Source organism: Malus sylvestris, chromosome 14 (genome assembly GCF_916048215.2).
Source record: "Malus sylvestris chromosome 14, drMalSylv7.2, whole genome shotgun sequence".
Taxonomy (NCBI): Eukaryota; Viridiplantae; Streptophyta; class Magnoliopsida; order Rosales; family Rosaceae; genus Malus; species Malus sylvestris.
The window spans coordinates 2,048,556-2,063,590 of NC_062273.1; the positions used below are offsets into that span (position 1 = coordinate 2,048,556).

Here is a 15,035-nt window from a genome sequence, read left to right on the forward strand (position 1 = left end):
GCACATAAGCTAAAACGAAATAATCTTCAGTATATGAAATTTTCCCTTTGAATATTATGAAACAAACACAAGCCTGAAATAAACAGACAAAATTGATTTTCAAAACAATCTGTAAATTTACATTTGCTCAGCACGCATAATCTTGTACGGAAAATAAGGGGCTTCCTTTTTCATATTTTTATGAGGATGATAGGAATAATGAAGTTCTGCCATGTACCTTATTGTACAATCACGCTCAACAAATATTTCAACAGGCACCAATTCAGTCAGCAGGACTTCTAGTCTTCTATTCATAATCGAATTGTACCTCTACATGCAGATATTTTCTCATCAGCCGGACAATGGAAGAGGTGAAGCTTGCTAAAACTCGGCACTCTTCATGGGATTTGGCTTCTGAAACTACCCCATAAATGACTAACTTCTTCAAATTAGGGCATCTTTCTAGAAATCCAGCTACCCAGTCTGAGAAGAGCTCACTGATTATAGTCCATCCAAGTTCTAGCACAACCACGTTCTCCAAATGCGATGACCCCTGCAAGCCACAAACATCTCTTAAGTCATAACTTAATGATAAGTGGCTTAACTGAGGGAAGCAAGAAGAAACAGTCTCCAAATCCACAACCCCATCCTCATCATCAAATACAACACCCCAGAGCCGAAGCCTCTTTAAATTTGACGATTTTGAGATCATGTTATAGAACTTTGGCCACATGATAGTGAAGCTGCTAACATCCACAATCTGAAGATTCTCTGTGTTATCACCAATATCAAGATGGAGGACACTAACATCATCGATCTTCAAAACTCTCAGTGACCCCTTACCAATAAGCTCAAAAAGCTCGAGGGTACAATCTTTCAGGTGCAGATTCTCAATGCTATCAGCCTCTAGTATGAACTTATCCAAACTGACAGCTTCCACATAGATATCTTTTAGAGAAGGACTATTAAGTTCCATGGTTGTCTGTGCATCCGACATGGCAATATCAGGATTAATAAGAGCCAAATTCTGAAGTTTTGGACATGCGGTAAGCAAAAGGCTCAAATCCCATGCTGAGATACTGACATAACTTAGCGAAAGTGACTTCAAGCATGGAAATTTCTCATAACTGGGTTCAACACCTGTTACAGAATTATAAGCCAATGCCAAGACTTCAAGCTTCTGCCGACTGCATTTCTCAATGATATTCACAATCGGAGTAGTCCTCACATTATAATGCAGTTGCCGCAAAGTGTCCCGGGTATACATGAGCCAAGCAATCACTGGGGCAGCTGAAAATTCATCAACATCATCCATTAAAATGGATAAACACTGCAATGATGTAGTTTGGAAAATTGTTTGAGTTATAAGAATTTCCAATCTACTTGTTGTCAGATCATGATAGACGGACCAATCATTGGAATTAAAAGAAAGAGTGTGGAGGTGGTTGCGCCAAGCCTCTCTCCATTTCTTACAAGTCGCAGATGCAATCACCACATCTCGGGCAGCTTTAAGCCGGGATAGTATGTTACCTATGACTTCAACTGGAAGGTGCTCCATATACACAAAAAACTAACAAAATCCGAGGGAAGCTCTTGTTCTCAAAATTCAATGTACCCCATGAAGATTAAAAATCAACACCACACAATTAGCCATCCAGAAATGTCAAACCTTCCATCTGGGTTTTTCACAAAAGGTAAGAAAAACCAAGAACCATCAATGCCAAACACCAATCTCCCATCTTTTCGAGATAATTCACGACGTCATCTATACATGCAAAAATTCAGATCAATATTTTGGACTTCCAATAATCAATCAGTAATTGTCACTACAATTAAGCATGGAAAGCAAAGATTAGCTACTAGAAATTGAAAAAATCCAGTATTTTGGGCATTACAAATAAGTCAACAATTCAAAAGTTGGCAGATTTTGAACTGGATCAATATCTATTCAATAACAAGAATCCAAACAAACTCAATAACATAAACCCAATTCAATCATTCAAACAAATTTCAACAGCTTCGCATCAACATACTAAATCGAGCAAAAACACATAGAACCCATAAACCTATAAAAATTAAATTAAACAAAAATTAACGTAATAAAAAGGATAATCAAATGGATGAAACATTGAGAAAACCAGAGCAGGCTTACCCGTGGAAGCAAATCAAAACCCGAAAGTGCCAAGTGTCATTGGGATTATCATCCCAATCATCACTTGAATGCGGAATTCAATGGTTCTGGACAAACGAATGGAGAGACGAACCAACCAAAACCTGCTTGCTTGGTCTGAAAGACGAAACCTTTGGGGAAGAAAGAGTCTGACTCTGCAATGAGAACAGGGGAAGGACCGAAGGAAGGTCTTCTCTTCTCTACCACGTGTGGGAAAGTGGAGAGTAATTGCGCACGTGAGAAAATGGAAATTTGATTTCCATTAATAAAAATTAATGAAAATTGTTTGTACCATATTTAGGGTCTTCGTATTTAGACCTTGTATAAATATTCAGATGACTTAAATGTAATTGTGTAATAAAGGGAGGGGCAAATATGTAATAAGTGAGGAGCCCTTGTTCTATAAAATGACTTATCACCCTCACAATTAGGGGATGTCATTTCTTAGGCTATATGAAGAGTTCTCTCACCCTCAAAAGCTCTCTCCCTCACTCCCCTCACTTCTCAGAGAGATACAATAATCAGTGTGGATGTAGCCCAAACCTTGGGGTGAACCACGATACATCTTGTGTTATTTACATTTCTTGCAAATTCACGGTCGGATTTAAGTTGTTCCAAGACCTCCGGTTTTGTGCATCAACATTTGGCGCCGTCTGTGGGAATCGACACAAAAAGCTATGTCGGTTCTCTTTCATTTTTCCATCTCACCACACTCCACCGTGAATCTGCTCACCTAAAAAACCCCAAAACTGTTTCATCACCAGCCAAAATAAACCATTGGGAAATTTGGGTTGGACCATAGAGAAGTTACTTGGGCCCAGCCAGCCCAGATTTAGTCACCGCGAATCTCTGTTGACTTTTCAGGTGGAATGTGAGGGCAGAAATGGCGACTTTGGCGTTCGCGAGCCTGAAATCTCCGCCGTTCTTGTCGTTGCACAAGTCTCCAAGACCCATCCAGATTATGAACGCTGCTGCTTCCCTATCATCCATCGCCACCGTCCGCTTCCCCAATGGCCATCGCTGCTTCCGCTTCTCAAAACCCCTACTTCGATCCCATCACTTCAGATAATGTCCCAATTCTCGTCATCACCATCTCCCTCCGCTGCATTCGCGACGCCAGTGAGCTCGGACACAGCGCCTGTCGAAGCCAAGAAGCCACCCAAGCAGCCGTGGCTCACCGTCGGACTCGGCCCACACATGTCGCTCGTCTCAGCCGACGAGATTTTCTCCAACGGTCAAATCAAACCCACCGTCTACTCTCTCTTCAACCAAGACTTATTATTACCTCACAACGATGTCGTATCATCTAAAAATGCTAAGATTAAGTGCCTTGAAGTGTGGCTCGACCATGGCAGCTTCCAAGATGTTAATGGCTTCCTTTACCGCCTTCTGCCCTCTAACTTGCGCTGTCTCTGCCTCCTATCCTGCGCACCTGGCTCCACACCTGTCGGACATGATCAAGTGGATCCGTAGGGAATGAGGGTTCGTGCACGAGGCCGTGAAGATGGCTCAAGATAGTTCATTTGGTGTTGGATTGATGGCTTTTGAGGAAATCCCAAAGGGTTCCGAACTAATTGTTCTTCCGGAGCACGTACCGTTGAGATTTGGCTTAATTGAATCCAACGACGGAGATGGTGTCAACTCTGTTCTCGACAATTTGGCTCGCCTAGTTCCTGGCTGTAGTGAGTTTTGAATATGAGTAAATCGAACAATGTGGAACCATTTGGTAGATGAACAATGGGCAATGAAATTGGGTATGAAGCTTCTGCAAGAAAGAGCAAAAACTGGATCCTTTTGGGGGCCATACATCAGCAGCCTTCTTGAAACGTTCAATATACCCATCTTTTTCCCTGGCTAGGACATAAAGAATTTGCAATATGCTCCACTTCTTTACCAGATTTTGTTTACTTGTGGAGAGCACACGGAAATGGTGAGTCTGAAGGGTTTAGTCGACCACCCACACGGATGGCTTTTGTCGACCACCCACATGCAAAAGCAAAGAAAAGAAAATGGAGACCATCAGTAAAGCTACAGGAAAATGAGCAATTAATGCATAGCAACCCAGGCTCTTTGTTGATTAAAGGAATCAACTTGGCACGATGACAGCGCAGAAGATGCCCACCAACTTTCATCATGCATGTTCCCATTCTTCACAGACGACACCATGATGTTAAAGAAAAAGAAAAAGGAGGAGGATAAAGAGAAATCATGACCAGGCTGCACGTGTTTGTGGATGAACTTCCTTTTATTTTTTAATGATGTAATTTATTTTCTTTATCTTTCGGAGACATCTGTATAAACCCCATCAAAGGGTAATAGTAAAAAAAAAAGGGCAAAGCCCAAAATAAATGGGCCGAAATGTTGTGTGGAGGGCGAAGGCCCATAAACCCAAAATAGAAAGTACACCCAGTACTCCAAAATTATTCGGCAACCTGCCGCTATTACCACCAACCAGGTGATCAAAAGTACGCCCAATACTCTAAAATTATTCGGCAACCTGCCGCTATTACCACCAACCAGGTGATCAAAAGTACGCTCAGTACTTCAAAATCATACATAAACATTCATGAGCATCACTCATACATAAACATTCGTAAGCATCACTCATGTCAACATCCATGAGCATCACTCATGACAAACATCCATGAGCATCACTTATGTCAATCAACATAAACATTCATCAGCATCACTCATGTCAATCAACATAAACATTCATGAGCATCACTCATGTCAATCAGCTTCAAAAGCTTCATTTACAAAGCTCTAGCTTCAAAAGCTTCATTTACAAAAGCTCTAGCTTCAAAAGCTTCATTTACAGAGCTTTAGTTTCAAAAGCTTCATTTACAGAGCTCTAGCTTCAAAGCTTCACTTGCAAAGCTTCACCTACAAAGCTTCAATGCAGGGTATACAAATACTGCCTTCGAACAACCACCACTCCAGCCCATACATGGATTCAATTTGAAGTCTTCAGCCAACAGACTCTATTGACTGAAAACTTGGGGGACTACATTATATACCATATATTAGGCCTCAACCGGGCTTCATGAAAAATACAAAATACTTGGGGGACCTAGCCCATCACTTATGTATTGAGGAGCGAGCCTTTATTCTATAAAAGGGACACCCTCACCATCATTAGAGAGCATCAACTTTAGCCCATTATTCATGCATTGAGGAGTGAGTCATTATTTTATAAAAGTGACTCCCTCACCATCATTAGAGAGCATCGTCGCCTACTGAGCAACCGCCTCGCTGCGAGCATCAACTCTAGCCCATCATTTATGTATTGAGGAGTGAGCTTTTATTCTATAAAAGAGACTCATTCACCTTCAAACGCCACAAGCCGAGCTAACCAATGCAACATAAGCCACACGTCGAGCAGCCTCGCAACATGTGCTATATTTAGTTGAGCCTCATTTCACATTGAGCGCCGCCTCATATCGAGTATTCAGCTCTAGACAACATCTAGTTACTTTGGCCCACACATGGACTGAATTTCAAGTCTCCAGCCAAAAGACTATCTTGACCGAAGACTTGGGGGACTACTGTTTGTACCATACTTAGGGCTTCCGTATTTAGATCTCGTATAAATACTCAGAGGACTTAAATGTAATTATGTAATAAAGGAATGGGCAAATATGTAATAAGTGAGGAGCCCTTATTCTATAAAATGACTTCTCACCCTCACAATTAGGGGAGGCCATTTCTTAAGCTATGGGAAGAGTTCTCTCACCCTCAGAAGCTCTCTCCCTTACTCCCCTCACTTCTCAGAGAAATACAATAATCAGTGTAGACATAGCCCAAACCTTGGGGTGAACCACGATACATCTTGTGTTATTTACATTTCTTGCAGATTCACGGTCAGATTTACGTTGTTCCAAGACCTCCGGTGTTGTGCATCAACAAAAATGATTTGAAAATTTTGAGTTTTAACGATAAAGACAAAATAAAGAGTAAAATAAATAGTACCATGATTGATTTTTTTAGTGTAAAAATATGGTTTTTTGTTAAAGTGAACAGTACGGGGAGTTTTTTGTTAAAATTCTCATTTCCAATTACCTGGAATTTTTTTGTTTCCCAATGCAATCCTCTTTCAAGATGAGGTGAATCTTATATGGAGAATTTTCAGTATATCCAGAACACAGAGTCGTTCATCACAAGTCTTATGTAATTGGAGGAATTTCTTTTTTTTTCCATGTGTCTATCTAATTGTATAATAACATATGATTTACCGTCTCATGCTATGAGCACACTCAAAAATATCTCTCCTATTTGAGTCCCCTATTACATGAATACTAATTCCTACATCAATTGGAAAAAAAGTTGGATTCCGAAAGGAGATCAACAATATGTGTGGACGAAGGTAGACTACTATAAGTGAGATTGTTTGAGAATCAGAAAAACGAAGTGGCTCAAAAAATCAATTGTAGCTCAAATGTTTAAGAAAATTCACTTTTGTACTTGAGGTTTTGTGTTCAAATTTTCCGGTACACAATATGGCTCATATCAATGAAAAACAAAATCCCTCAAGAGTGAAAACTATAACCCAATCTGAAAAACTGGAGTAAGATCCATAACTCATTTGATATAATGATATATTTACACTACGAGGTAAGAGATCAAACATGTCAGTCATGAAATTCGAACATACGACCTCTCACTTATAAGTGAAAAGTCGTCAACGCAATTTCCACAAGTCAGCAGCTTTTACATGTTGACATTACAAAAGTTCATACAATTTCAAGAAGCACAAAATTTTATAGATATACAATGTGTTCTCCCAAACAAAATTGGAATCATCTTTACAGAAGAATGCCAACTTAAGACCCGAGTTAGCAGAGACTACAATGGTCACGCCGGCGCCAACACAAATAATTAGTCAGTGAAAGTCTTGGTACGTCACTAGCTGGCCATATGATTCTTTAAACCTTCTTGGTAGCTCCGCTACTGCCTGTTGTCATGAACGATTCCCCGCAACCACACTGTCCTTTAGAGTTGGGATTGATAAAAACGAACTCAGACCTGCCAAAGTAAATAAATTACGCGTGAGGAAAAGCAGGAAGGCAACGGTGATCGAAGGCATAAGCAAGAAAGTTGTGGAGCCAAGGGCATATCCTGATTGTATCAATGCACCACCAACAAATGAAAAGGAGACATCAGTGCCCACCGCAGTTGAATTTAAAAACTTTTTATCTGATCAACGAGGGACCTAAATACCATGCCATTCAGCTGCTTTTTTGAAACAAAGGTGTCAAGATTCCCAATTTTAAGTACTTGTTCATGGAGTAATAAAGCAAGCAAATATACCCAAAAAAATAAAAATACGCAAGCAAAATAAAATTAGCAGACCATCTTTCTTCATGGTTTGGTTTCTGCCCATGTAAAAATGGATACACATGTACCATAATCTCTCCTAACACGCACATGGAAGCCACCCTTTTAGCATGCACATTCAGTTTTCCATTGAATGCGCACAACACGTGCATGCAACAGTAAACAGAGGTTGAAGTACTAATGGCAGCAGTGGAAGTGATGAACCCTAAAATCATGGTCCACTGTCGGTCTTAATGAAATAGTCATGTGATAGTTGTGAGGACAGGAATGGAAGGCTGACCATCAGCGAAGGTGACATTATGGGCAAGGCTGGAGACCTAAAGCCGATGTTGATAATATCAGTGCTAAGCAGCACCAGTCTAGGTATTGTACAAGGTAGCAGAGGATTCGTTGGGACGATGATAGAGTTGATAAAATGGCAATATGCCCACCATAAATATGAAAATGCCCACCCCCCCCCCCCCCAAAAAAAAAGTCAGTTGCAGCACATCAGCTTACTGATTGTCATACGGTTGCAAGAGCTCGTTTGAGATTACAGGCTGGTTTGGTATTGTTGTGCTTTGAAAAAAAAATTGTTTCTGCTGTGCTGTAAGAATAAGCTTATTTTTGCTGTTTCATGTTTTCAGTTTTTTTTCAACCAAAACAGTGAAATAAACTGTTTTTAAGTGTTTACCATAAACCTTTTTCTCAGCTTTTTTTTATATCCACTTTTACATTTTATAAAAGTTCCTACCAAACCAGTACTAACTTCTCATAAGTAAAAGCACTGAAAGTGCTAGTGCTTCTACAATACAACCAAAAAAACGCTTTCAAGTTTTTCTGCCAACCCAATCAAAAGCATTTTTTTATTGCCAGAAAGCAGTTTTAGCTCTTTCCAGAAGCAATCCAAAACAGGCCCCAAGACTCTTGGTTCATTTCAAGGTGAAAACTCATATATTCTCCGGAATTCAACCCGAAATTCGAAGACCTATTATCCTTACGATACACAAGTTTAGCATCCTAACATCAAATTGACACTGGAAATAAATACAAAAAAGCCTATTCCACTTCTAACACAGCAAAAGTTCATTTTCTCTACCAAACAAATATAAAAAATTTACACATCCCCAATTCAAATCAAAACCAAACAATTTCTCAGAAGCCAAACATGCTAATAAATTTCCCACAAATCCTCCAAAAAAAAAGAGAAAAAACTGGGGAAAAAAAGAGGAAGAGAAGATTTACCTGAGTTTATCATCTATAAAATCCATCTTCGTTCCTATGACGTGCATCAGAGCCTTCGGATCGATCAAAATCTTCACACCTTTATCCTCCACCAATTCGTCAAACGTCCCCTTATCATCTACAAATGAGCAAATCGGAGCAAATTAATTTACGAAATTCACAATTCAACTCAACAAAATTCAAGAAAAAGAAGAAACTTGACGATCAGGATCCAAACGCCGCCGCACCTGCGTAATTGAGAGTGTAGGACAAGCCGTTGCAGCCGCGAGCCTTGACGCCGAGTTTAAGATATGGTCGCCGGCGCTGCTCTAGGAGCTGCCTTATCCGATTCGACGCCGCGTCCGTCAAGCTCACGGCCTGTCGCCTCGCCGCCGGTCCGATCCTCTCGGCTGCCGCCGCCAGAATTTGCGAAGCCATCGGTGGGATTTTTTATGTCTTCTCTTCTTCCCAGATTTGTCTCTCTGGGATCTAAGGGCAAACCCGTTGGAAACTCGCGCCGGGTAGTTCCGTCATTTCGTTCAGCTCTACGTTGCGTTTTGAACAAGTTTCTGGAAGTTTCCGTGGACGATAGAAACATCATTGCGTGTCGCAAGAGATTCTCGCTTGTGGCAAATTACCTCCCTGTCCCTGTGATGTTTATATGTGGGTTTTTTTCTTGGCGTCCAAAATTTTAATTGTGTATTTTAAATTTTTATTTTAAAAAAGCGAAGAGTATGAAATTAGATTTTTTTGAATGTCAATGATAATTTTCTTTTTACAGCGAGATTATTTTGTATTTTTTTGTTGAGAGTAAGCGAGAATTGAGATTATTATTGACGCGCTTAGTAACCACTAACAATAATAGTGGTATTTAATTGTAGTTATGTTTGGCCTTTTGCAGCTTTTTGTGCGGTCTGTATATGTATTAGTATGTTCAGGCACTTTGATTTTGATTCTTATAAATATGAATTTCATTCTATTCATAAGAATTAAATTCAAAATTTTCGATCTACTGTAAAAAGCTTTATGTGATATTATGTGGAGACCTTTGTGTCGAACCTAACAATTATAGTGGTTAACGAGTAACCAGTGTTACTCAAGAAGTTGAACGATCATGACTTGAAATTAAATAGTGAGTTGTCAGTGTCAATCAAACTATGTCAAATAACATGATTTTACGTTGTAAATTATTTCTCATGTGACATTTCACGGACAAGCACATCAACATGTATGCCATTGAAAAATCGATAATCAAATACAAATGATATTTTCATAATTGAAACGTATCAACGTTGGATGGTCAGACATATCAGGTGATCAAACGTTCTCCCCTCATTTCCAATGCTCACTTAGACTCTACAATTGGGCCCAACTAATGAACACAATAACTTGAAGCAATAAGAAACACAGCCCAACAGTTAAACCCTTGTCACTGAAAGAAAAGGGTTTTGCGCGAGTTTGTGTTTGTTTTCGAAAGAGCCCACACCCACATGCTTTTCACCTGAAAATCCAAACCACCAAATCGCATTTACTTCCCCTTTCAACCAGATTTCTCATTATTCTTAGTAGGTTTGTTGCTTCCTTTTCCACTTCCTACGCTTCTCTATCTTCGTCGATCAACTCGCAATCATCAGTCCAAATCTGGCTCTTTGGGCTCTACGCCACCAAATGCTCCCAGGAGTTCTCTTGTTTCTGCTTCCTAGGTCTCTTCGGATTTATCAGGTCTGTAAGTTTCTCTGAAACCCCTGCTGCCCATTTCTCTGTTTCCTTCTTGTTTTCTGGAAATTGGGTCTCCGTGTGTTCTGTATTTCTGTGGTTTGTTCATTTCTTACTTTTTTCTGCTTGCTTGATGCTGTTTAACTTCATGGTTGCATTGAATTTTACTTAATTGTTGTCTTTTGAGGTTTTACATTTCTCTTGTTTGCTTCTTTCTCATTGTTTTCTGCTTGCTTGATTGCTGTTAACTTCATAGTTCTATTGAATTTTGCCTAATTGTTGTTGGGTTTCTCTTTTCCGGTTGTAATTTTTCTCTGGGGACCGTAATGTGCCATATGAAGTTTATGGGGTCTTACTCTTACATTTCTCTGGTTTGTTTTTCTAATTGGTTTCTGCTTGCTTGCTTGCTTGCTGTTTGTTTTTCTAATTTTTCTCATAGTTACTTTGAGTAGCAGAGTTGCCGTGGGTTTTGCCTTTCGGGTTGTAATTATTTCCTGGGATTGTAATGCGTGCTATGAAGTTTGTGGGGTCTGTGTTTGATTTGGGTTTAGTTGACATGTGACGTTTTACCATTTGCTGGCCTTTGAGTGTTTGTAATTAATCTGCTACGTTTTGTGGTTTCTTACAATTATCTGGTTTTTTGGTAAACAGGTGTTGGGAGAGAGATTTGTGGTGGAACTGAAATTTTAAGTCATTTGGGTTTCTAAATTTCTTGGCATTCATCAGCTTACCTGTCTCTGAGATTTCAAGTCTCAGCTTTTACATGATGGCGACTTATGCGTCGAATTATGTTACCCTTTCTGATACTAGAAACCCGGTGGGGATACTAACAAGACTTGGGGGTCACCTTGGAACGGAGAATCACTTGGGAAGAGTTAGCAGCTTAAAAGTGTCTGAGGAGTACGGTTTTATGGGTGTAACCCTTAAGTCAAGTTTGCCTCAAGTTAAGTGCTCAATCAACTCTAAGAGTGTCGGTTCATATCAGAATAATAGAGACCCTTTTCTGAATCTACACCCTGAAGTTTCATTGCTTAGAGGAGAGGGAAACAATACATTGAGCAACCCTAGAAAAGATATTTCAGGTGAAGGTGTCACTGAGAGTTTAAGTGACAAATCTTCCCCTAGTAATGGTGAAGCAAAAATCAAAGTTATTGGTGTTGGCGGTGGAGGGTCAAATGCAGTTAATCGCATGATAGAGAGTGCAATGAAGGGTGTGGAATTCTGGATTCTTAACACTGATATTCAAGCCATGAAAATGTCTCCTGTCTTTCCCGAGAACCGTATACAAATTGGTCAAGAACTTACCAGGGGTCTTGGAGCTGGTGGAAACCCAGATATTGGTATGAACGCTGCAAAAGAAAGCAGAGAATCAATAGAAGAAGCACTGTATGGATCAGACATGGTCTTCGTTACGGTAGGTTCAAATGCTATTCCTCCGTCGTGACTTCCCAACACTTGCCTATTTTATGCATTTCTGCACTTGACATTAAATATCTTCATATGCAGGCAGGAATGGGTGGAGGAACTGGAACTGGTGGAGCTCCGATAGTTGCAGGGGTTGCAAAGTCAATGGGTATATTGACTGTTGGTGTCGTTACAACCCCTTTCTCTTTTGAGGGACGAAAAAGGGCAGTGCAAGCCCAGGAAGGAATCGCAGCTCTGAGAGAAAACGTTGACACACTGATAGTCATTCCAAATGACAAGTTATTGACTGCAGTTTCCCAATCTACCCCAGTAACGGAGGCATTTAATCTGGCCGATGATATTCTACGTCAAGGTGTTCGTGGCATCTCTGATATAATCACGGTATGGTGATCTTTAAAGATATTGTATATTGAATTGTAATCTTAACTTCTGACCGTTAAGATCATTCATCTAGTCTATCAAGGGTTTTGATTATTTATTTGAGGATCATTGCATTTCCCTTTTTCGGGCAATGGTTTGTTACTATAATTGATGGTTTGTCATCTTGATTGCAGATACCAGGACTGGTAAATGTGGATTTTGCTGACGTACGGGCTATAATGGCCAACGCAGGTTCTTCGTTGATGGGGATAGGAACTGCAACTGGTAATGCTTTAGCTACATACTGCTAGGATGTTTAGAGTGCTTATATCAAATTATTGGCTTCACTTTTAATAACGGACTTGATTATTTTGGTTATTGCCTTCCTGAATGACACCATTGTGGCTAACTTTCTTGTGAAGTTAATACAGAATAAATGAATAAATGGCATCTAGAACTTCTCAGTTTTTTTTGTTAGAGCATGAGAAGGAAAGGTCAGAAAGGAGACATAATCTCAAGTTTGTTAGAATTTCAAATAGGTCTTTCGGTCTTAGATTCGAATTATTGATGACCCCAAAACTTCTTTCTTCCTTAATTATGTTAGGATACATCGTCGTCAAGCCTATTTGTTTCAGTATTGATGACCCCAAAACTTCTTTTTTTCTTAGTTTTGTGCTATGATTTTTTTTTCTGAGCTTTGTATTTTCTTGGAGCAGGGAAGACGAGGGCAAGAGACGCTGCGCTAAATGCCATCCAATCACCTTTACTAGATATTGGTATCGAGAGGGCGACTGGAATTGTCTGGAACATAACTGGGGGAACTGATTTGACCCTTTATGAGGTACTTCATCTTCTCTCTCACTCTTACTCTGCTTTTTGGTTCTATCTATGGAGTCATGGGCTGAAATTGTTTGTTTTCTGTATAAGATCCTTTCCAAATCTTTGTAAAAGAAAATCCGTTCCACGTTGAAGTCTGGTCTGCCTTGTTTCTGTGAGATAAAGCTGTCTTTCAAAATTATTCTTACGGTTTCACCATTGCATCCATTTCACAGTTGATAACTTGATATGGCGTTGTATTTCTCTTCTCTTACCCTCTAATTTCAAATGGGGAAATTCTCATAGGTAAATGCTGCAGCCGAGGTTATATATGATCTTGTCGATCCTACAGCAAATTTAATATTTGGAGCAGTGACAGATCCATCTCTCAGTGGCCAAGTAAGTATTTGTTCTCTCTTTCTCTGAAGAGAACATGGTACCAAAAGAAAATCTCATATGCCTTCTTCCAAAAGCTTCCTAATTTCTGTTGAACATCATAAATTTGCTGTTCCAATCGTTATGGCATGATCACAAAGGATTGCATATCTGCATCTAAAAGCGTATCATTGGTAACAAATATACATGCTCGGCTAATCTTTCACATGTGGTTTGTGGTTTGAATACATCTTAAAATTCCATGTTGCGTGTCTTCACAGGTCAGTATAACTCTTATTGCTACTGGATTCAAACGCCAAGAAGAAAATGAAGGCAGGCCACTCCAGGTATTCCTTAACACATGCACCACCCCCCCCCCTTGCGCGCACGCGCGCTCACACAACTAACTCTCTCCCTCTCTTAACCAATTTCACAAACTCTACCAAAATGCAGGCGCAAGGAGATGTCACCCTTGGAATCAATCGACGGCCATCCTCTTTCATGGAAGGTAGTTCAGTTGAGATTCCTGATTTCTTGAAGAAAAAGGGGGGCTCCCGTTATCCAAGAGCTTGATCTCATGCCTCCTGACCTCTTCACCTCAGCATCCATATGAGGGATTTAAATATGCCTCTGTAGATACTAGATGATAGATCCTCAATTTGCCATTTGTTAGCAGTTTCTAGCCTTCATATTATATGAATGCATCCACGTCCGAGTGTATGTTTCCCATTTCGAGTCATTTGGATCTTGTTTTTCGTCGGAAGATTTGAATAAACATCATTGGCATGTACAGCGTTTTCTTTCTTGAAGGTGAGATATAGAAGCAATTTAAAGGGAAATAATTTCCGCACACCTCTTTTTATTCTTCACATACATATCAGTCAGAGCGTTGCCCACAGAAACCTCCGTTTGAAGTCCTAACTTCAGAACAGTCGAATGAAGACACTTTCCGAACTTACAATCCTTCAACGCAGGACAAGCGTTTAATGCAGTACAAAGAACATGTTGATCTATAACAATCCCATCAACAATCATCCTTTTATAAGTTAGTAAAGCTGCCTCAGAATCACCACTCTTTGCATACCCATCAATCAACGAAGTCCATGACAACGCGTCCTTACATGGCAGTTCCTAGAAAAACTTACAAGCATCAACCATCACCCCACACTTCCATTGCATATCGGCCAAATTACTACCCACAAACTACTCACAAGTCAAGCCCAACTTCAAAGCAAGAGAATGCATCTGCTTCCCTATCTCAATCGACCCGAGAAACACACAAGCTCTTATAACACCTGCAAATGCAAACTGGGTTGGGTTCTCTCCGGCAACCCTCATCTGGGAAAACGTTTTTAAAGTCTCCGAGAACCCCAAATTCTGAGAAAACCTAGTTATCATTGCCGTCCAAGAAACCAAGTTTCTCTGCGGAATTTTGTCAAACAGTTTGAGTGCATAGTCGATCCCCGCATTTCGAGTACATGATAACAAGATGGTTCGCGAGAAGGATGCATAGTGGATACTCGGTGCGGCTGCTTCGTTCGGGCGTAGGTTTGGATGGTTTGCGCCAAGCCGGTGGAGTCCTTGAGCATGTACCCGCCAAAACGGCACATGGGTTGAAAATTCATCGGGAGGGGTGTAAATAGAAATTTTGTGGAAA

General features: G+C 40.1%; 3 protein-coding genes across 4 annotated transcripts; 1 reads left to right on the forward strand and 2 right to left on the reverse strand.

The window, feature by feature from the left end:
- Window positions 1-10: 10 nt before the first annotated feature.
- LOC126599689 (F-box/LRR-repeat protein At1g67190-like) lies at window positions 11-2,361 on the reverse strand. 2 transcript variants are annotated; one of them, XM_050266103.1, is made up of 2 exons: window positions 2,132-2,361; window positions 11-1,744 (listed from the first exon to the last, which is right to left on the reverse strand). In XM_050266103.1, the coding sequence occupies exon 2, from the start codon at window positions 1,535-1,537 to the stop codon at window positions 287-289; it is 1,251 nt and encodes a 416-aa protein (XP_050122060.1). In that variant the 5' UTR covers window positions 1,538-1,744; window positions 2,132-2,361; the 3' UTR covers window positions 11-286. The 2 variants fall into 2 exon arrangements, with proteins under 2 accessions (XP_050122060.1, XP_050122061.1); XM_050266104.1 differs by lacking the exon at window positions 2,132-2,361 and having other exon boundaries at window positions 11-1,269; window positions 1,389-1,522.
- Window positions 2,362-6,701: 4,340 nt separating this feature from the next.
- Window positions 6,702-9,212, reverse strand: LOC126599705 (iron-sulfur assembly protein IscA-like 1, mitochondrial). Its single transcript, XM_050266121.1, has 3 exons — window positions 8,935-9,212; window positions 8,708-8,825; window positions 6,702-7,171 (listed from the first exon to the last, which is right to left on the reverse strand). The coding sequence occupies exons 1-3, from the start codon at window positions 9,122-9,124 to the stop codon at window positions 7,072-7,074; spliced, it is 408 nt and encodes a 135-aa protein (XP_050122078.1). The 5' UTR covers window positions 9,125-9,212; the 3' UTR covers window positions 6,702-7,071.
- Window positions 9,213-10,174: 962 nt separating this feature from the next.
- LOC126599685 (cell division protein FtsZ homolog 2-1, chloroplastic-like) lies at window positions 10,175-14,168 on the forward strand. Its single transcript, XM_050266099.1, has 8 exons — window positions 10,175-10,408; window positions 11,054-11,816; window positions 11,909-12,208; window positions 12,382-12,472; window positions 12,904-13,028; window positions 13,310-13,402; window positions 13,660-13,725; window positions 13,832-14,168. Exons 2-8 carry the CDS (start codon window positions 11,166-11,168, stop codon window positions 13,949-13,951), a joined length of 1,446 nt encoding a protein of 481 aa, XP_050122056.1. The 5' UTR covers window positions 10,175-10,408; window positions 11,054-11,165; the 3' UTR covers window positions 13,952-14,168.
- The last annotated feature ends 867 nt before the right edge of the window (window positions 14,169-15,035 follow it).

What these genes read in the sequence shown, in the direction of transcription:
- LOC126599689 (XM_050266103.1), bottom strand. Translation starts at nt 1,537, where the DNA reads ATGGAGCACCTTCCAGTTGAAGTCATAGGTAACATACTATCCCGGCTT.
- LOC126599705 (XM_050266121.1), bottom strand. Translation starts at nt 9,124, where the DNA reads ATGGCTTCGCAAATTCTGGCGGCGGCAGCCGAGAGGATCGGACCGGCG. An exon ending in CTACACTCTCAATTACGCAG is followed by an intron (nt 8,826 to 8,934) that starts GTGCGGCGGCGT and finishes GCTCATTTGTAG; the next exon opens with ATGATAAGGGGACGTTTGAC. An exon ending in TTTATAGATGATAAACTCAG is followed by an intron (nt 7,172 to 8,707) that starts GTAAATCTTCTC and finishes TTACTTTGGCAG; the next exon opens with GTCTGAGTTCGTTTTTATCA.
- LOC126599685 (XM_050266099.1), top strand. Translation starts at nt 11,166, where the DNA reads ATGATGGCGACTTATGCGTCGAATTATGTTACCCTTTCTGATACTAGA. An exon ending in CAGACATGGTCTTCGTTACG is followed by an intron (nt 11,817 to 11,908) that starts GTAGGTTCAAAT and finishes CTTCATATGCAG; the next exon opens with GCAGGAATGGGTGGAGGAAC. An exon ending in GCATCTCTGATATAATCACG is followed by an intron (nt 12,209 to 12,381) that starts GTATGGTGATCT and finishes TCTTGATTGCAG; the next exon opens with ATACCAGGACTGGTAAATGT.